General features: G+C 37.4%; 1 protein-coding gene across 2 annotated transcripts in view; it reads left to right on the top strand.

The window, feature by feature from the left end:
• Positions 1 to 21,824, top strand: part of ABCC9 (ATP binding cassette subfamily C member 9) — a 143,917-nt gene that overhangs the window by 74,764 nt on the left and 47,329 nt on the right. For both annotated transcript variants that reach the window (XR_007154077.1, XM_047867417.1), the window contains exons 24-28: positions 8,316 to 8,453; positions 8,779 to 8,904; positions 12,733 to 12,829; positions 20,610 to 20,839; positions 21,510 to 21,658. Coding sequence is in view for 1 of the 2 variants with exons in the window: in XM_047867417.1 (XP_047723373.1) it covers positions 8,316 to 8,453; positions 8,779 to 8,904; positions 12,733 to 12,829; positions 20,610 to 20,839; positions 21,510 to 21,658 (740 nt within the window). In the remaining variant the exon portion in view is untranslated. The remainder of the gene's footprint in view (positions 1 to 8,315; positions 8,454 to 8,778; positions 8,905 to 12,732; positions 12,830 to 20,609; positions 20,840 to 21,509; positions 21,659 to 21,824) is intronic.

The raw sequence follows: 21,824 nt of genomic DNA, 5'->3' as shown, positions 1-21,824 counted from the left end.
CTATAATTTCTTTGTAGAAAAATTCACAAAGTACTCTGAACCACGGTGTTATCCCATTTGATCTTATGACTGCTGTGAGTGTAGATGGTATCTTCATGTTAGATGAAGAAACATACGCATAGAGTGCCTTACCCAAGGACTAATGACTAGTGAGTGGCAATGTCTGGGCTAGAGCTGCATGCCTTTTGAGTATTGTTTTCTGATCAGCTAAGAATCTCTAGTATTAAAAAAAAATTATTACTGTCAAGTTAGCACCTGTATTGTCCTTTTTTCCCCTTCCTTTTGCCTTTTCCCATTATCTCCCTACCTTCCTACCTTCCTCTTTTCCTTTTTCCATCCCTCTCTTCCCTTTCCCAAACCCTTCCCCTTCCTCCCTTCCACCCTTTCTTCCTTCCATCTTCCCATCCATTAATATTTAGTGAATGTCCTCAGTGCCAACTTCTGTGTTAGACAGAAGAAACAAAGGAGAAAAAGGCTTTTCCCCTATCTTTCAGGATCTTGTACAAATAATTACTTGGATGATGTTTTGTTTTACTCTAATTAAACTTTATCACATTAGCCTTTACATAATATCAAAGCCAAATGGAAACTTCTTAATGGTGCATGAAGTATACTAGTTATTTTTGAAGCTTTATGGCATATACAAATGTGCTGTATCAGTGAATATACTTACAAGTTATTTCCAAAAATATATCCATACAAAAAATACATACTATTTATAGATATTCTTTGAATATAAGAAGAATACACTAGCGAGAACTGTATGTACGTATATAAAAAATAATAATATGCTTTTGAAAAAAGGAAGAATCATTTATTCATTGAATTGGCTTTTGACAAATTGTTTTACTTTCTTTAAAAGAAGTATCTCCCTTGGGGCACCTGGGTGGCTCAGTCAGTTAAGTGTCAGACTCTTGATTTCAACTCAGGTCATGATCTCAGGTTCATGAGATCGAGCCCTTCATTGGGTTCTGCGCTAACAATGTGGAGCCTGCTTAGGATTCTCTGTCTCCCTCTCTCTGCTCTTCCCCACCCCACTCAAAAATGAATAAATAATTTTTTTTAAAAAAGTATCTCCCCTAAATCCAAAATGTTAATATACAAACTGAATCTTGAGAAATGATTCCCAACCCATATAACCTAGATTTTTATTAAGTTGTATAAAAGATTACATTTGACTGTAACACCAAGATGCTCCTTAATGAAGCTATGGCATATAAATGATAGCAACCATTCTTAAGGGATCTCTGTGATGTAGGCATGATTCTAAGTACTTTATACATATTAGCTCACTTAATTCTCAGAATAACCCTATTAGGTTTAGCATTTTTACGATTATTATTATTATTATTATCGTTATTGTTATTACCACTGCTATTTATGGTTGAGGATACTGAGGCTTTGGGGGATAATTTATCTAAGGTCATATAGATAGTAATAGTGAAGCAAGGTTACAAACCCAGATAACCTGATTTCATAGCCTATGTTTTTAACCACCTTCCTTATTAAGAGATTCTTAGACGTCAATAAACTCTCATTGTGATGCTTGAAAGGGATTAGCAAAGTATTAATCTATTTATAAGAAAGTATAGAATCTATTTATAAGAAAGTATTTATAATCTATTTATAAGAAAGTAATAATAAAATAACACTTCTACAACACTCTGCAGAAACTTTTCCCGTGCTACTTTATTTGATCTTTGCAAAAAGTTTATATGCTCTCTGAAAAGTCTCTTTATTACCCCATTTTGCAAATGAAATAATTGAGTTTGGAAAATTACCCAGCGTCAGAGAGGTGGAGTCATGACTAAAATTTGAGGCTCTTAATTTAGAGATAATGGACTTTACATTATGCCTTACTATCTTATACGTTTAAAGTCAGAATTTTATAGAAAACCAAGCTGAATTATTATTAAGAACTCATTTCCAGTTCATGTGCTATTTCTACGTGAAAACTTCTCAGAATCATTTGGAATAGTTTGTATCACAAGGGAGTCTTATGGTTCTTATTGGAATCAGAGGCAGGAGGTTGTCTCAGAAACAATCAGATTACCTCTATAATTATTATCTGATTTTAGAAAATCAGTGATATGCTGGTAGCTAAGTCTTGGTATTATATCCTTGCTACCTTATTGGAAATGGAGATAGAGAAAACTTCACCAGTATAACCCTGATACTAATGGTATTTTTTCCACTGCTGTGGAAACATTGCTTTATCCCACATCACTTAATTTTTTTTTACATTTATATATTTCTGAGAAACAGAGAGAGACAGAGCACAAGTGGGGGAGGGACAGAGAGAAAAGGAGACCCAGAATCTGAAGCAGGGTCCAGGTTCAGAGCTGTCAGCACAGAGCCCAATGCAGGGCTTAAACTCACACACCATGAGATCATGACTTGAGCCAAAGTCAGACGCTTAACCAACTGGGCCACCCAGGTGCCCCTATTCTACATCACTTTATACTGATACCTGAACTCTCCTTTTTAAAGTAATTCTTAAGTGCTATCAGAACTTCTCTATGTTAAAAGAAATTCCATATAATAGTAATTGATCTTTCTATCACTTATCCAAAATCTAACAATTAGAAAATTCAAATAAGAGATTTTCTTCTTGTTACTAAAAGAAGCTAAGTGACAAAAAGCTGATGTCTGTGATGATTCAAAAAAGAAACTCACTGGACAGTAGTAGAAAGCTAATTCAATCTCCTATGCATACATCTTGGAACATTTCAGAAATAATTAATGTTCATTAGGATGATCCATAGGTTCTGAAAGATTCTGAAATATCTCCCATGTAATCCAAAGAAATTTCAGGACAGTCAAGATAATTGTGTCATTAAGGGCATTGTGTTTAGTTACCATGTTTAAAATATATATACTCACATTAATATATGTATGTATGTGTGTATATACATGTGTGTTGATATCACTTTGTCAACTTATTACATTGTCCAAAATGTTGCATTATTTAAATGATCTAAACAAATGAGATTACAGTAAGCATGTCTCCACTGTTAAATGTATTCCTATAAAAGCTGTTTGAGGATATTAATTACATCACCTCTTTATTTGTAATTATGAAATCAGTAAACTGATTTTTTAAAAGCTGTTATAATTTTAAATCACCCTTTAGCTATCTAAATGCCTTGTTAATATTTCTTTTTCATACAGGCTACTCCTAAATACTATAATAAAGCCATCTTGCTTATAGCTTCTGTTGATGCAGGCAGAGATTGATGGAGACTTTTGTGAAATTATTGAGTAATCATATCACTGGTATAATGATCACATACATGCATTTATTCTAACTTCCAGATAACAATTTCTATCTCAATTGAAATTGCTTTTACTTTTCACTGTCCAGATAATTATCCAGTGCAATTTATCTGTATATATACTATAACCATGCTTACTCAATTGTTTAGAAAATTTTCCCCAGTTACAGTTTTTAACTATTTCGCTATGTAGCACACGTGTAGTAGAATGAGTAGACTTCTTTTTTGGTCCTAAAAGACAAAGTACAAATTTGTTTCATATTGCATGCAAGTGCAATATGCAAGAACAGCAAAGAAGTAAGTGTGATGAAGAAGACATTTATGAATTCCTTTTTCCCTGTTCCAATCGCTCTTCCCAATTCTTTACCAGAAACCTCTACTGTTTTCTACTGCTTGTCCCTTTAGCACTCCCTGAGTTTCTCTCAGTCCCCTGCCATGAGTAGCACTTCCAACTGGTAATTACATTATCTGCTCACCATGCTCTCTGCAGGTAACTTTGCTTTATAATTCATTATTTTCTGGAAAGATTCCAGTTTTCTCTAATAGTTTCTAGTTTTCTTCTTTTAAGAATTCCAAAATGTCAAGCATCTACTTTGATGCTGTATGTAACATTATAGAAATAAAATGTATGTTAAAATAAATAATAAGAATGTCATCACCAGTCAATTAATATAATTCCCTAAATCATTTTCTAAGTGACTTAATGACTTGGTACATGAAAGCTTCCTTTCTTCCCAAGACAATTGTCAGGTCAGTGGTAGGTATGGTATTCTTGTCATTACTACTATTACTACCAATAATATAATAAAGCTATCATTTACCTAGTGTCTATTATTTAGCTGGTAATATACTAAGTACGTTATTTGTATTATCTCATTTAATCCAATTAATATTTTTATGCCTGTTTTACCATATTTTTTTCTTTTTTTATGTTTATTTTATTTTTGAGAGAGAAAGAGGGAGAGTAAGCACTGGAGAGGCAGATAGAGAGGGGGACAGAGGATCCAAAGCAGGCTCTGCAATGACAGCAGAGAGCCTGATGCGGGTCTCAAACTCACAAACTGTGAGATCATGATCTGAGCTGAAGTCGGGCACTCAACTGACTGAGCCACCCAGACACCCCTTACCATATATTTTTAAGTCCTTGAATATATCTGTAATAACTGTTCAAAAGGCCACTAATTCTTACATCTGAGCCATATTGAGCCAGAGTCAATTTCTACTGACTGCTTTTTCTCTTTACTCTGGTTCAAACTTTCCTGTTACTTTATATATGTGTTCATTGTTTTCTGTATCCTGGATATTGTAAGTGATATATTGTAGAGCCTCTACATTCTTAGTAGTTTCCTATGATGAGTGTTGATTTATTCTAGCAAAGGAAGTTAACTTAGCTAGAGTCAGATGCCACCTGAAATTTCTTTTTTAATCGAAGTATATTTGACAAATAATTTGTAACATATTTAAAATGTACAGCATGATCATTTGTTATATGTATACATTGTGAGAGGATTCCTATCATTGAGTTAGTCAATACATCCATTACCTCACATCTTTACATTTTTGGACAAGGCAGGATGAAAGCACTTAAGTTCTGCTCTCTTAGAAAATTTCAATTTTATAATACAGTGTTATAAACTATAGTCACCATGTTATACATTAGATCCTCAGACCTTTTTCATCTCATAACTGAAAGTTTATATTCTTTTACCAACTTTACCTATTACTCCCAGGCCCAGCCCCTGACAACCACCATTCTACCCTGATTCTGTGAGTTTGACTCTTTTTTTGTTTAATTTAGATTCCACATAGAAGTGATAGCATGCAGTATTTATCTTTCTCTGTCTGTCTTATTTCTCTTAGCATAATACTCTACAGGTTTATACATGTTATTGCACCTGTCAGGGTATTCTTTCTCATGGCTGAATAATACTCAAGTGTGTATCTGTGTGTGTGTGTGTGTATGTGTGTGTGAGAGAGAGAGAGAGAGAGAGAGAAACATTTTCTTTATTCATACATCTTATCCATCTTTGACAGAAACTTAGGTTGCTCCCATACCTTGGCTATTGTGAATAATGCTGCTAAGAACATGGAGAACAGATATCTCTTTGAGAGAATGATTTCATTTCCTTTGGACATATATGAAGACGTGGGATGGTATTGTAGTTGTATTTTAAAATGTTTGAGGAATCTACATACTGTTTCCATAGTGGCTACACCAGTTATATTCCCATCAAAAGTTCCCTTTTGCTTCATATCCTCACCAGCTTTTGTCATCTCTTGTCTTTTTGATAATAGACGTCCTAAGAGGTGTGAGGTGATACCTTATTGTGGTTTTGATTTGCACTTTCTTGATGACTAGTGATGTTGAGCACATTTGCATATACCTGTTGGCCATTTGTATGTCTTTGGAAAACGTCAGTTCAGGTCCTTTGTCTATTTTTAAATTGGGTTATTTGGGCTTTTTTGCTATTGAGTTGTATGAGTTCCTTATATGTTTTGAATATTAACCCCTTACTGAATATGTAGTTTGCAAATATTTTATCTCATTCTATAGGTGGTCTTTTCATTTTGTTGATGGCTTCCATTGCTGTGCAGAGCTTTTAAATTTGATGTAATCTCACTTGTTTATTTTTGCTTTTGTTGCCTTTGCTTTTGGTGTCAAATCCAAAAAAATCATTGCCAAGACCAATGTTAGAGAGCTTGCCTCCTATAATTTCTTCTAAGACTAATTTCAGATTTTTATTTAAGTCTTTAATCTATTTTAAGTTGATTTTTGTGTGCTGTGTAAGTTGTCCAGTTTCGTCAAGTCTTTTGTGATTTTCCCAATACAGCTTATTGAAGAAACTATCTTTTCGTCATTGTATATTCTTGGCTCCTTTGTCAAAATTTAATTGGCCATATACACATGGGTTTATTTCTAAGCTCTTTATTCTGTTCCATTAATTATGTGTCACTTTTTTTTTTAATTTTTTTTTCAACGTTTTTATTTATTTTGGGGACAGAGAGAGACAGAGCATGAACGGGGGAGGGGCAGAGAGAGAGGGAGACACAGAATCGGAAACAGGCTCCAGGCTCCGAGCCATCAGCCCAGAGCCTGACGCGGGGCTCGAACTCACGGACCGCGAGATCATGACCTGGCTGAAGTCGGACGCTTAACCGACTGCGCCACCCAGGCGCCCCAATTATGTGTCACTTTTTATGTGAATATCATACTTTTGATTGTTATAGCTTTGTAACATAGTTTGCAATCAAGAAATGTGATGTCTTTACCCTTGTTCTTCCTCAAGATTTTTTCCTTTTCTTTCTTTCTTTCTTTCTTTTTTTTTTTGGCTATTTGGGGTCTTTTGTAGTTCCATATAAATTTTAAGATTTTTTTTTTTCTTAGAAAAATATTATTGGAATTTTGCTAAGGATTTCACTAGCTGGACATTTTATTATTAATATTAATTCTTCTAGTTCATGAACACAGAGTATCTTTCCATTTGTTCATCTCTTTAATTTTTCCACCAACATCCTCAGTATATGGATGGATATTCACCTCTTTGGTTAAATTCACTCTGGGTATTTTAATTTTTTTTTGAGTGGTTGTAAATGGGATTTTTTTTTCTTAATTTACCTTTCTATAGTTCATTCTCTTTTTTTAATGTTTATTTATTTTTGAGAGAGACAGCACAAGCAGGAGAGGGGCAGAGAGAGAGGGGTCAGAACCTCCAAAGAGGGCTCTGCCTTGATAGCTTTGGTGCTGACAGCAGTGAGCCTGATGTGGGGGGCTTGAACTTAGGAACCATGACATCATGACCTGAGCCATCTTCCAATAGCTCTTTCAGTGTACAGGGAGGATCACAATCAGCACCCACATTCATGCTAATTAGAAGCTGTGCCCTCAGGTAGTAGCTTGTAAAGTATGCAAACTCTGCTCAGGAAAAGACTGGGAAGAGGGTTTGTTTTTTGTTTTTTGTTTGTTTGTTTGTTTGTTTGCCTGCCCCTTTGGCTCTGAGCCCTGGAAGGATAGATGTAGTAAGTGCTCACATGTGTGTTAACAACTGCTTTTTTGCTTCCTGTATTTCTGTGGGACTTATCAATGCAAGCCCCACTGGCTTTCAAAGCTAAGTGACTTGGGGGCCTGCCCCTTGGATAGCAGCCATAAAATTTGAGGCACTAGCTGTGTGGTCCCAACCCTTCACTCCTAAAAGAGAAGTTGGGAGTTGGGGATTTTCTCCAATTGTATGGTGCTGCGCAGAGGGTAAGGTTTGTGGTGAGAGTTGTCTCAGCCTTTACTGTCTTTTAAATGGGGTATTTTCTCAGTTTTGCAATGTGTAGAAGTCACTCAACTAGTTTCTGGATTTCTCTCAGAAGGAATTGTTCTGTGTGTAGCTTCATAGTCAAAGCATCCATGGGAGGAGGGAAATTTAGGAGCCTCCTATGTCGCCATCTTGATGTGGAGTCTATGCCTATTTTTATTATCTAAATTTCAACTCTAGAATTATTTTATTTTTTGTTAAGTCTGTTGTGGGTTTTTATTTTTTTTAAGTTTATTTATTTATTTTGAGAGAAAGAGAGTGTATGTGAGTGGGGGAAGGACAGAGAAAGAGAGGGAGAGAATCCCAAGCAGGCTCCATGCTGTCAGCATAGAGTCTTATGTGGAGCTTGATCCCACAAACTGTGATATATGACCTGGGCTGAAATCAAGAGTCAGACACTCAACCAACTGAGCCACCTAGGCACCCCTGTTTAGTCTATTGCTAAAGGCTGTCATGAAGGGTTGTTTTTTGAGCTTGAAGATTCTAGATATAATAATGTAAACCACTTTGGATATTATTATTCACTTTTTGAATAATTTTTAAGGTAAAAGAGAAAATAAAAGCTTCATTTTTAATTTAATACTTTTTCCCAACAATTTAAACATATACAGTCTGGTTTTTTATAAATATATTAAGGATAATTTGCTCTTAGTTATTTGTATTTCTGCTTTCTAGAGATCATGAGTTACATCCAGAATATAGAAAATGTTTCATATTCTCTCCATTTTACTGGTTGTAGGATGATCCATTCTCTGCCCTGGACATTCACTTGAGTGATCACCTAATGCAGGAAGGGATTTTGAAATTTCTCCAAGATGACAAAAGGACACTTGTTCTTGTAACTCACAAATTACAGTATCTAACACATGCTGACTGGGTAAGAATTTAAAAGAAGTGTCATATTCTTAAATACAGAGAACAAACAGAGGGTTGCTGGAGGGGTTGCAAGAGGGGGCATGGGCTAAATGGGTAAAGGGCATTAAGGAATCTACTGTTGAAATCATTGTTGCACTATACGCTAACTAACTTGGATGTAAATTAAAAATAAATAAATTTAAATAAAGAAAAGAAAAACCATTAATTTTAATATTATAGTCATATAAGTAAATAGGCACATTAAGAAATCCTGTCTGAGGTAAAAGTAATTCATTTGGCCAATTAGGGCTTTTTGTCACAGTTCTGCTAATATGTGCTTTGCTTAGATCATAGCCATGAAGGATGGAAGTGTACTAAGAGAAGGGACTTTGAAGGACATTCAAACCAAAGATGTTGAGCTTTATGAACACTGGAAAACACTTATGAATCGGCAAGATCAAGAATTAGAAAAGGTAATTGCTCATAGTTCAGAAGAGTTGAGAATCCACTCCAGAAGAGTCATAAGTATACTGTATAATTATCAAAAATTATTCTAAAGAAGTATTATTATTTAATATTGATGATATAATGGTCCTCATTTGAAACCCAAAGTAATTGTATGTGTATATGTATATGTATATAATTAATAATATAGTTAATAAATAGGTTACTTTGAAACTATAAAATTCTAATGATATTTTTGGATGAAGTAGTCTCAGGTTTTTAGAGAATTTTGATTTGAATTTGAATGATATTACAATTATGTGTCTAAAAAAACAATTTTCTAAAGCATGGCATATCATTATTTTATCTCATTTTTCCTTCTGTGTATCTCATTTTCTTCATCTGTAATATGAGGAAATTTTCACTCACCACCTACAAATGGAGGGCAGTGATCAAAACAAAATCTAAGATGATTTTGAAAGAAGGAAGAACTGTGAGCTGTAGGTGAAATTGCCAACCATGTCTGGAATAGGGCTGGGAAGTGAAGGAAGGTGATCAGGAGGAAATAACAATTAACTTTTACATGGATGTAGTTTTTCAAGTCCACAATCTCATTTAATTTTCACAAATCCCCAGAAAAAAAGTAAATACAATATGGGAAATAAGTAAAGAAAATATCTCACTTTTAGAGATGAGAAAACTGAAGCCCAGAAAGGTTACATAACTTATAAGTTGTGTAGTACATATAAGTAGTACTAGTTGGATTTAAACCCAAGTCTGTAGTCAATGTAATTCCAGTATAGTGTTATGTATTATGTTACATTACATTGAATGAGGTGATAACAGAGTCAGAAACCAGACTGAGTACAATGAAAGAACAACTTGTAGTTGAAAGGTTAAATTATAAATTACATTAGTAAATTTTTGAAGTGTTTTTTGAGTCGAGCCTAGGAAGTGTCCAGAATTTGTTACGCCTGGCATGGAATGAGCATTATAAAGTGAAATTTTTACATCAGCAAATTTCTGAGAATATCCAGAAATTAAAATGACTTATTTTATAAAAGAATAAAAGGATCTATGTTTCCATAGAGAGACGAAGATAAAAAGTCAGACAGACCCTAGCATTTGTCTGTCTTCTCCAGATTTGCCAGAGATCTCAAAAACAAATTACCTAAGGAAGAAAAGATGTAAGTAAAAATCTTTAAGTAGAATAGGAAAAATCACAGAACCATTCCAATGAAGACATTCATCAAAAAATATATATAAGGTACAATCAGCAAGAGCCCACTTAGGAATTATACTGTGAGAAACTTGATTATAAACTTATTGGGATGGCTCCAAATGACATTTTTTTTATGGTGACCTAGATGCCAGGGACAAAAGGATATGACGTAAACTTAAGGAGTGGGGCCACTTATGGTTTACTTTGGAAAAAAGATCTGGAAAAAAAAAGAGGGAGAAAGTTGTTGGCTTGATTTTATAGTAATACTGACTATTAAACAAGCCAGGAAGAAAGTCCATTAAGTTGTATTTAGAAATGAAGAGATCACTTGAGATAGCGTAGCTCTATAATTAAAGACACATTACAGGGTTATAAATCAGCTGGTGGAGATATGGAGCAAGTTAGAGTGTGGACAGAGCAAATGCAGTTGTGAGGTTGAACAGTGGCCAGTAAAAGCCAGTATGAACCATGCACCTGTCCAGAATCCTCACCTGGTGATAGAGGGTGGTTACCGCCACCTAAGGAAGGGCAGGCACCTGAAATTCATCCAAAAGCAGGGAGAATCACACTGTGGAGAAAACAGTCTCTTGTTCACTTTGTTGTGTGGCAGGATCGAGTGTTTGCCTAGAGCACCAGTTCTCAACCAGGGCCCAGTTTGCTTTCTGGGGGACATTTGGCAACATTTAAAAATGTTTTTGGTTGTCACAGTGGAGGGGCAGGTGCCTCTGGCATCTAGTGGGTAGAAGACAAGGATACTTGCTTAGCATCCTGCAGTGCAGCCCCCACAACAAAGAGTTGTCTGGTCAAAATGTAAATAGTGCCACGGTTGAGAAAGACAAACCTGGAGCCAAAGCAGATCAAGCAAGCAGAGAAGGATGGCAAAACAAAGTATCCTGTCACTGAGCTTTGGACAGAACTGCCAGTTTAATAAGGGGTAAGGGGGAAACAAAAGAATATGTTAAAAGGATAGCAGTGAAAACTACAACAAAGAGAAGGAGTTAACACTTTTAGCTGACTTAAATGTTATCAAAAATTCTAGCTTGGATGACAACCATTATCTTCATCATAATATTAAGCAAAATAAACTAGCATCATTTGATGTTTCCTCCCCCAGTCTCCAGCCCTCCCCCTGATCCGATCCTTAACAAGTATTCAATAAATATTTATTAGATAAATTAAACTAAATTCACATATACTTAAGCCAAATATCAACATAATTTAAAATATTTAACTTGTAATGAGCTTAATACGTGCATTTACTTATAAGAGAAATGAGTAAAGATTTTTTTAAAGCATCTTAGATGTTAAATCTTTTACTCACACAGCATGGAGAGTTGAACAAGAACCACATCTTCTGTTTCCCAATTTGATCACGATACACATAAAGGAACAAGTCATCTTTATTTTTGTGTTTAATCACATTTGTAAGCATTAGTTTTCATATCATTAGGCAGAATTAAAGCTGATATGAAATTGTCTCCGAAAAAGCAACACTATTCAAGAGACACTTTAGTTTTCATTCTTTTTTAACCAAGAATCTGGAGGCAATAGAGTCTTCTAGCAAGTATCCTGTATCACACATGTTGTGTAAGAGGCCAAAACAACAACAACAACAACCATGATCACTACCTAGAGACTGACCAATAAGGGTTTATTAGTTTATTGATGTAACAAACTGCAATTTGTGTGTGTGGGTGTGTGTGGGTGTCAGAGAGGGGGAGGAAGCACATATACAGAAAGCCCTCAATTTACCAGATTCCAAAAGTCTGTGGGTCAGTTTTTTGGAACTCAGAATGCATTTTCCCGTAGAAACAAGGATATGGTTAGTTTCCCAAACTGTCCAGCAGCAGCTGACTTAACCCACAGTGTATCAGAAAGATACCACTAGTCCAGTTCCAAAGCCACAGGGACGAGGGTGTTCGAGGCAGAGGAGTGGAGAAAATGAAATTCTCCTCCTTCTTGAACACAGAACAAGTCTGAAGCAACCGGAAAAATTCACAAAGTCTGTTCAGGGCACATTTCCTTTCTCTTTCTGTGTATTTTCTCCTCCTGGGGCTTCCTCCTAAACTTCTAGGCACCTAAGTACCCTCATTTTTCATTTGCTTCAAAATTACCTACCTTCCTTCAATGCCTATTGAAGTCCTTTTCTTTTGTGCAGCTACCTTAGTGAGATGCTAAAGAAACTCACTCTGATTTAATAATTTATAATAAGAGGGGATGAGTGATAGTACTTGAACCAGTCTAGAACTGCATGCATTTTTAAAGGAAGATATTTTTTACCATGAATAAATCTTTAGTTAGAGAATTACAGGGAGTATCTGAAAAGGATGTAGAGATAGAAGAAGTAGCACTGGTGGAATTGCACTTTAAGGTGGGAGGAGGTGTCCCTCTTTCTGGGGTCAGCTCCATTGTGTTGTTGCTACTTTTCCTGGCTTCTTACTGCCCAACACCTCTAAGCTCTGAAGCTTTACAAAGTACTCACAAGTACTCCTGTGGTAGGAGTTGTGGCTTTTCTACAGAGAGCCCGAGACTGACAAAGGTAACGAACGATTGGTACCTGTGGGTCACTGACTGGTACGTCAAAATCTTCCTGTGGTTGTGAGCTTCTTGAATGATAGTACAATGTTTGCTGTAGGATATGGAAGCGGACCAAACAACTTTAGAGAGGAAAACCCTCCGAAGAGCCATGTATTCGAGAGAGGCCAAAGCCCAAATGGAGGATGAAGATGAAGGTAGATCTTTCTTTTGTATCTGAAACATTTAAGGGGGATGTGACTGTTCCACCTTGGCAACTGAAGCACGAGTGTGGCTGTGAAGAATAATGAGCCACTTTCCAGGGGGGAAAGACCTAAACCAAATACATAATACTGAAAATGAAATGAAAAGAAAAGGAGCAAAGGAAAGGTGTACATAATCCATCAACAGGCATCATGAGCGGTTTCTAAGTGTGTCTCAGGGTGTTTGTGCTGTGTGAGAGAGAGCAGAAAGGAAAAGGCAGTATTTGTAAGTAGATCTAGGCCCTTGTTCGTAGAAGTTGGAAAGGTCTAGTAGAATGACCAAATCAAGCTATTAATAAAATGTCAGTCCTTAAGAAATAAACAATAAATAGGGAATAGGAAGAAAGTACCATTTTGAAATCCTTATATTTGAATCATTCAGTAAGTCTTTGTGGAGTTTTCATGACAATACAACAATGAAGAATAAGAGAATTCCACAAAAGCCGTTTGTTATGTTTCAGTTGTCTGGATCTATTAATGTACAGTAGAGAAAAAAAATGAGTTCCTGGAAAATTGAGGAATGAGATGAAATAATTACATTGCCTTGACATTTGTTGCCAAGAAGTTTATAAGATAAATTGCACTTAAGTCCTTAAGGTAAATACACTATACTTCATGTTTCCTATACAGTTTTTGCTTAAGACTGCATTGTTACAAGCCAATTAGGAAACCGAGAAAATTGTAATTTCAGGCCAAAGAACACCAAAATGTGCTACCTTTACATTTCAGATGAGAACTATTTAGTATTTCAGCAAATACTCATGGAGAGAATGAATGAATGAACGATGAATGAATTGATTTTGCACTTCAATTCCTTAGATTTAAAAATATTTTTAAAGAATGTCTGGTGCTGAGTCTGGCTTGCAAAAGTGGAGGGGCCTGACGGACTGTGTTCCCACAACAAGCGCGACTTAGCGTCTGGGAGGTCATAAGTTAACAGCTCTGCTCGGAAAGCGGGAAGGCTGGAGGACAAAGGGAGGGAGAGCTGCTGAGCCCCCTGACAACAGAGCTCAGTTTGGTGGGGAACAAAGGCGCTCGCCAGCGCCATCTCCCCCGCCCATCCCCCAGCCGAAATCCCAAAGAGAACCTGTTCCTGCCGGGGAACTTGCTCGCTCCGCGCAAACACCCAACTCTGCGCTTCGGCGGAGCCAAACCTCCGGCAGCGGATCTGACTCCCTCCCGCTGCCACAGGGCCCCTCTTGAAGTGGATCACCTAAGGAGAAGCGATCTAAGCCTGCCCCTCCTGCCCCCGTGCACCTTGCCTACCCACCCCAGCTAATACGCCAGATCCCCAGCATCACAAGCCTGGCACGGTGCAAGTAGCCCAGACGAGCCACACCACCCCACAGTGAATCCCGCCCCTAGGAGAGGGGAAGAGAAGGCACACACCAGTCTGACCGTGGCCCCAGCGGTGGGCTGGGGACAGACATCAGGTCTGACTGCGGCCCCGCCCACCAACTCCAGTTATACACTACAGCACAGGGGAAGTGCCCTGCAGGTCCGCACCACTCCAGGGACTATCCAAAATGACCAAGCGGAAGAACTCCCCTCAGAAGAATCTCCAGGAAATAACAACAGCTAATGAGCTGATCAAAAAGGATTTAAATAATATAACAGAAAGTGAATTTAGAATAATAGTCATAAAATTAATTGCTGGGCTTGAAAACAGTATACAGGACAGTAGAGAATCTCTTGCTACAGAGATCAAGGGACTAAGGAACAGTCACGAGGAGCTGAAAAACGCTTTAAACGAAATGCATAACAAAATGGAAACCACCACAGCTCGGCTTGAAGAGGCAGAGGAGAGAATAGGTGAACTAGAAGATAAAGTTATGGAAAAAGAGGAAGCTGAGAAAAAGAGAGATAAAAAAATCCAGGAGTATGAGGGGAAAATTAGAGAATTAAGTGATACACTAAAAAGAAATAATATACGCATAATTGGTATCCCAGAGGAGGAAGAGAGAGGGAAAGGTGCTGAAGGGGTACTTGAAGAAATAATAGCTGAGAACTTCCCTGAACTGGGGAAGGAAAAAGGCATTGAAATCCAAGAGGCACAGAGAACTCCCTTCAGACGTAACTTGAATCGATCTTCTGCACGACATATCATAGTGAAACTGGCAAAATACAAGGATAAAGAGAAAATTCTGAAAGCAGCAAGGGGTAAACGTGCCCTCACATATAAAGGGAGACCTATAAGACTCGTGACTGATCTCTCTTTTGAAACTTGGCAGGCCAGAAAGAATTGGCACGAGATTTTCAGGGTGCTAGACAGAAAAAATATGCAGCCAAGAATCCTTTATCCAGCAAGTCTGTCATTTAGAATAGAAGGAGAGATAAAGGTCTTCCCAAACAAACAAAAACTGAAGGAATTTGTCACCACTAAACCAGCCCTACAAGAGATCCTAAGGGGGACCCTGTGAGACAAAGTCCCAGAGACATCACTACAAGCATAAAACATACAGACATCACAATGACTCTAAACCCGTATCTTTCTATAATAACACTGAATGTAAATGGATTAATGCGCCAACCAAAAGACATAGGGTATCAGAATGGATAAAAAAACAAGACCCATCTATTTGCTGTCTACAAGAGACTCATTTTAGACCTGAGGACACCTTTAGATTGAGAGTGAGGGGATGGAGAACTATTTATCATGCGACTGGAAGCCAAAAGAAAGCTGGAGTAGCCATACTTATAGCAGACAAACTAGACTTTAAATTAAAGGCTGTAACAAGAGATGAAGAAGGACATTATATAATAGTTACAGGGTCTATCCATCAGGAAGAGCTAACAATTATAAATGTCTATGCACCGAATACCGGAGCCCCCAAATATATAAAACAATTACTCATAAACATAAGCAACCTTATTGATAAGAATGTGGTAATTGCAGGGGACTTTAATACACCACTTACAGAAATGGATAGATCATCTAGACACACGGTCAATAAAGAAACAAGGGCCCTGAATGAGACATTGGATCAGATGGACTTGACAGATATATTTAGAACTCTGCATCCCAAAGCAACAGAATATACTTTCTTCTCGAGTGCACATGGAACATTCTCCAAGATAGATCATATACTGGGTCACAAAACAGCCCTTCATAAGTTTACAAGAATTGAAATTATACCATGCTTACTTTCAGACCACAATGCTATGAAGCTTGAAATCAACCACAGAAAAAAGTCTGGAAAACCTCCAAAAGCATGGAGGTTAAAGAACACCCTACTAACGAATGAGTGGGTCAACCAGGCAATTAGAGAAGAAATTAAAAAATATATGGAAACAAATGAAAATGAAAATACAACAATCCAAACGCTTTGGGACGCAGCAAAGGCAGTCCTGAGAGGAAAATACATTGCAATCCAGGCCTATCTCAAGAAACAAGAAAAATCCCAAATACAAAATCTAACAGCACACCTAAAGGAACTAGAAGCAGAACAGCAAAGGCAGCCTAAGCCCAGCAGAAGAAGAGAAATAATAAAGATCAGGGCAGAAATAAACAATATAGAAACTAAAAAAACTGTAGAGCAGATCAACGAAACCAAGAGTTGGTTTTTTGAAAAAATAAACAAAATTGACAAACCTCTAGCCAGGCTTCTCAAAAAGAAAAGGGAGAGGACCCAAATAGATAAAATCATGAATGAAAATGGAATTATTACAACCAATCCCTCAGAGATACAAACAATTATCAGGGAATACTATGAAAAATTATATGCCAACAAACTGGACAACCTGGAAGAAATGGACAAATTCCTGAACACCCACACTCTTCCAAAACTCAATCAGGAGGAAATAGAAAGCTTGAACAGACCCATAACCAGCGAAGAAATTGAATCGGTTATCAAAAATCTCCCAACAAATAAGAGTCCAGGACCAGATGGCTTCCCAGGGGAGTTCTACCAGACGTTTAAAGCAGAGATAATACCTATCCTTCTCAAGCTATTCCAAGAAATAGAAAGGGAAGGAAAACTTCCAGACTCATTTTATGAAGCCAGTATTACTTTGATTCCTAAACCAGACAGAGACCCAGTAAAAAAAGAGAACTACAGGCCAATATCCCTGATGAATATGGATGCAAAAATTCTCAATAAGGTACTAGCAAATCGAATTCAACGGCATATAAAAAGAATTATTCACCATGATCAAGTGGGATTCATTCCTGGGATGCAGGGCTGGTTCAACATTCGCAAATCAATCAACGTGATACATCACATTAACAAAAAAAAAGAGAAGAACCATATGATCCTGTCAATCGATGCAGAAAAGGCCTTCGACAAAATCCAGCACCCTTTCTTAATAAAAACCCTTGAGAAAGTCGGGATAGAAGGAACATACTTAAAGATCATAAAAGCCATTTATGAAAAGCCCACAGCTAACATCATCCTCAACGGGGAAAAACTGAGAGCTTTTTCCCTGAGATCAGGAACACGACAAGGATGCCCACTCTCACCGCTGCTGTTTAACATAGTGCTGGAAGTTCTAGCATCAGCAATCAGACAACAAAAGGAAATCAAAGGCATCAAAATTGGCAAAGATGAAGTCAAGCTTTCGCTTTTTGCAGATGACATGATATTATACATGGAAAATCCGATAGACTCCACCAAAAGTCTGCTAGAACTGATACAGGAATTCAGCAAAGTTGCAGGATACAAAATCAATGTACAGAAATCAGTTGCATTCTTATACACTAACAATGAAGCAACAGAAAGACAAATAAAGAAACTGATCCCATTCACAATTGCACCAAGAAGCATAAAATACCTAGGAATAAATCTAACCAAAGATGTAAAGGATCTGTATGCTGAAAATTATAGAAAGCTTATGAAGGAAATTGAAGAAGATTTAAAGAAATGGAAAGACATTCCCTGCTCATGGATTGGAAGAATAAATATTGTCAAAATGTCAATACTACCCAAAGCTATCTACACATTCAATGCAATCCCAATCAAAATTGCACCAGCATTCTTCTCAAAACTAGAACAAGCAATCCTAAAATTCATATGGAACCACAAAAGGCCCCGAATAGCCAAAGGAATTTTGAAGAAGAAGCCCAAAGCAGGAGGCATCACAATCCCAGACTTTAGCCTCTACTACAAAGCTGTCATCATCAAGACAGCATGGTATTGGCACCAAAACAGACACATAGACCAATGGAATAGAATAGAAACCCCAGAACTAGACCCACAAACGTATGGCCAACTCATCTTTGACAAAGCAGGAAAGAACATCCAATGGAAAAAAGACAGCCTCTTTAACAAATGGTGCTGGGAGAACTGGACAGCAACATGCAGAAGGTTGAAACTAGACCACTTTCTCACACCATTCACAAAAATAAACTCAAAATGGATAAAGGACCTAAATGTGAGACAGGAAACCATCAAAACCTTAGAGGAGAAAGCAGGAAAAGACCTCTCTGACCTCAGCCGTAGCAATCTCTTACTCGACACATCCCCAAAGGCAAGGGAATTAAAAGCAAAAGTGAATTACTGGGACCTTATGAAGATAAAAAGCTTCTGCACAGCAAAGGAAACAACCAACAAAACTAAAAGGCAACCAACGGAATGGGAAAAGATATTCGCAAATGACATATCGGACAAAGGGCTAGTATCCAAAATCTATAAAGAGCTCACCAAACTCCACACCCGAAAAACAAATAACCCAGTGAAGAAATGGGCAGAAAACATGAATAGACACTTCTCTAAAGAAGACATCCGGATGGCCAACAGGCACATGAAAAGATGTTCAGCGTCGCTCCTTATCAGGGAAATACAAATCAAAACCACACTCAGGTATCACCTCACGCCAGTCAGAGTGGCCAAAATGAACAAATCAGGAGACTATAGATGCTGGAGAGGATGTGGAGAAACGGGAACCCTCTTGCACTGTTGGTGGGAATGCAAATTGGTGCAGCCGCTCTGGAAAGCAGTGTGGAGGTTCCTCAGAAAATTAAAAATAGACCTACCCTATGACCCAGCAATAGCACTGCTAGGAATTTATCCAAGGGATACAGGAGCACTGATGCATAGGGCCACGTGTACCCCAATGTTCATAGCAGCACTCTCAACAATAGCCAAATTATGGAAAGAGCCTAAATGTCCATCAACTGATGAATGGATAAAGAAATTGTGGTTTATATACACAATGGAATATTACGTGGCAATGAGAAAAAATGAAATATGGCCTTTCGTAGCAACGTGGATGGAACTGGAGAGTGTGATGCTAAGTGAAATAAGCCATACAGAGAAAGACAGATACCATATGGTTTCACTCTTATGTGGATCCTGAGAAACTTCACAGGAACCCATGGGGGAGGGGAAGAAAAAAAAAAAAAAGAGGTTAGAATGGGAGAGAACCAAAGCATAAGAGACTTAAAAACTGAGAACAAACTGAGGGTTGATGGGGGGTGGGAGGGAGGAGAGGGTGGGTGATGGGTATTGAGGAGGGCACCTTTTGGGATGAGCACTGGGTGTTGTATGGAAACCAATTTGTCAATAAATTTCATAAAAAAAAAAAAAAAAAGAATGTCTGGTGCTGTAAACAGACATCAGCCTCTAGAATTTTAAACCAGTTATTTCTAATGCACTCTAAATGTGGAGTCATGCCATGTTACTCTCTCCAGTGTTCCAGGGGTGGGTATATGGCTGGGTACTGTACCCTGGGCTTCTTGTGTTAATCCATTCTCTCAAGGATAAAAGAAGACAGTACTACTTTCTTACAGAATAAAATGAGGTAATAAATATTCAAAAGCCCAGTATGGTACATATTTCCCACTAGGTTGCTGTTCCAGGTCCTGGTCAGTATGTCCATTCCAGCCACCACACATTGAATCTACCTCTACCAAAGGACAGATTATCTGAGATCTGTTCATTTACTACATCCAGCTCAAAATATTAGGATCTTTGGTGATGCTCAGTCTTCCCATAGTGTCCATTTTTAGATCTGTGTGGTCTGAAGCTATAAACCAAAGACAGGTTATCCATCTTTCCTACCCACAACCTGCTCAATATACAGTAGTGGAATATATATAAACAGACAACTGCAATGAAAACCATCTCTGGAAAAGGAAATGATGGGCAATGCACAACAGACCCTGGACCACACAAATAATCACATTTTGCCAATCAGGAAATGCAGAAATTCCCTGTCTTCATAATGAAGTGTGTTCTTAGGACAGCCATCTTGGAGTTGCCAGGTGGTTTAAACATCTGAGAGGAACTCCCTGCCTACTGTCCTCTGCCCTCTGGAAGGTTTCTTCTTGCTCATGCTCCTCCATGACCGCATCTAAAATGGGCCATAGAGACTATAGATTATGCCCTTTTGGGTATCTACAAATTTCAGAGTCTATTTCCTTCTGGTGAAGTTTTATGAATCCAGAAATTTAGAGTACAAAAAATTGTGTTTGCATAACAGGCCTGTGGTTTTATTGGCAACACAATTGTTTCAGTAACCTTGTAAATTTCTAGTCTACACTTCTGTCAATTTGGTGTGTAATAAATTGGCAAATTATCTCATCTGGATATAGTTGTTGTTTATTGCCTTGCCCATTCATTCATTCTTCACCATTTTTAAATGAAGTTTTTCCCTGCTAAAAGCATTCACAATTTCTAAGACTAACATTTGTATTTCTAGAATTTTGAGGGATATTTTTGTATGCTTTTTTTGTAGGATGATACAAATTCTATCTACTGTTGACTGAATAAAGCTTAAACTAATACTTTATTTGCAGAGGAAGAAGAGGAGGAAGATGAGGATGATAATATGTCCACTGTAATGAGGCTCAGGACTAAAATGCCGTGGAAAACCTGCTGGCGGTACCTTACTTCTGGAGGATTCTTCTTGCTCTTCCTGATGATTTTTTCTAAGCTTTTGAAACATTCAGTCATTGTGGCTATAGACTACTGGCTGGCCACATGGACTTCAGAGTACAGTATAAATAATACTGGAAAAGCTGATCAGGTATAATGAATTCTGTTTTTAAATCATCAAGGAAATAATGCTGAGATTAACAGTGATACCCTTTTATTTAGTTTGATATTAGAATCCCAAATGCCATAGGATTTTTATAATGACTCAGTAAGTTAATTAGAACAGGACCTGAAATAGAATGAACTGTCAAAACGGAATTTATTATGATAACTTTTGTGTTTCAAAGTTTATTGTAAGAAACATTTAATGATAATGTTTGGTTTTGGATTAGGGGAGGTATATGCACTCAATATGTGTGTGTGTGTGTGTGTGTGTGTGTGTGTGTGTGTGTAACTTATACACAGCACTTTTGTTGTTGTTTTGATGGTATTGATTTTAACTACCTATGCCAATATATTAGCTGGTCATTCTGAGATTAGGGATAGGAAGGAGGAGCTCTACAGTGTAGAAAGCCAAGAATATTTCAAACCTGAAAACAGATTCTAATGTCTCATCTGCCCTTGGAAGAGAGTGAAGGAAATAGGTGGGTGACTTGGCTTTAGGGCTATGGTTGCAGTACTATCTTTAGTTCTCTAAAAACCGCTCTCCTTAAACTGCTTAAATTGACTCAAGATAATGAAGTTACAGATATTGTCTGACTTCGATATTTGGTGTTCTAGTAAGAAAAAGCTGTGTCTTTTTGTGTGTTGGTTGTTTTTAGACCTACTATGTGGCCGGATTTAGCATACTTTGCGGAGCAGGTATTTTCCTCTGCCTTGTGACATCTCTCACTGTAGAATGGATGGGTCTCACAGCTGCCAAAAATCTTCACCACAATCTCCTCAATAAGATAATTCTTGGACCAATAAGGTAAAAAAGTAACTAATTTCTTACTTCCCCACATAAAATCATAAAAACATGCATCTTTAAGTGAAATGTGAAATTTTAGTGCGTTTGTTCAGTCTTTAAATAAATGAATAGGGACCTTCTCATTTACTTGATTCCAAGATGTCCATTAGTTGCTTAGGTTCCAGAT

The sequence above is a fragment of the Prionailurus viverrinus genome, chromosome B4 (genome assembly GCF_022837055.1).
Source record: "Prionailurus viverrinus isolate Anna chromosome B4, UM_Priviv_1.0, whole genome shotgun sequence".
NCBI classification, from domain to species: Eukaryota; Metazoa; Chordata; class Mammalia; order Carnivora; family Felidae; genus Prionailurus; species Prionailurus viverrinus.
The sequence above is the reverse complement of the archived record's forward strand: the minus strand, read 5'-3'. Positions and strand labels throughout refer to the sequence as shown.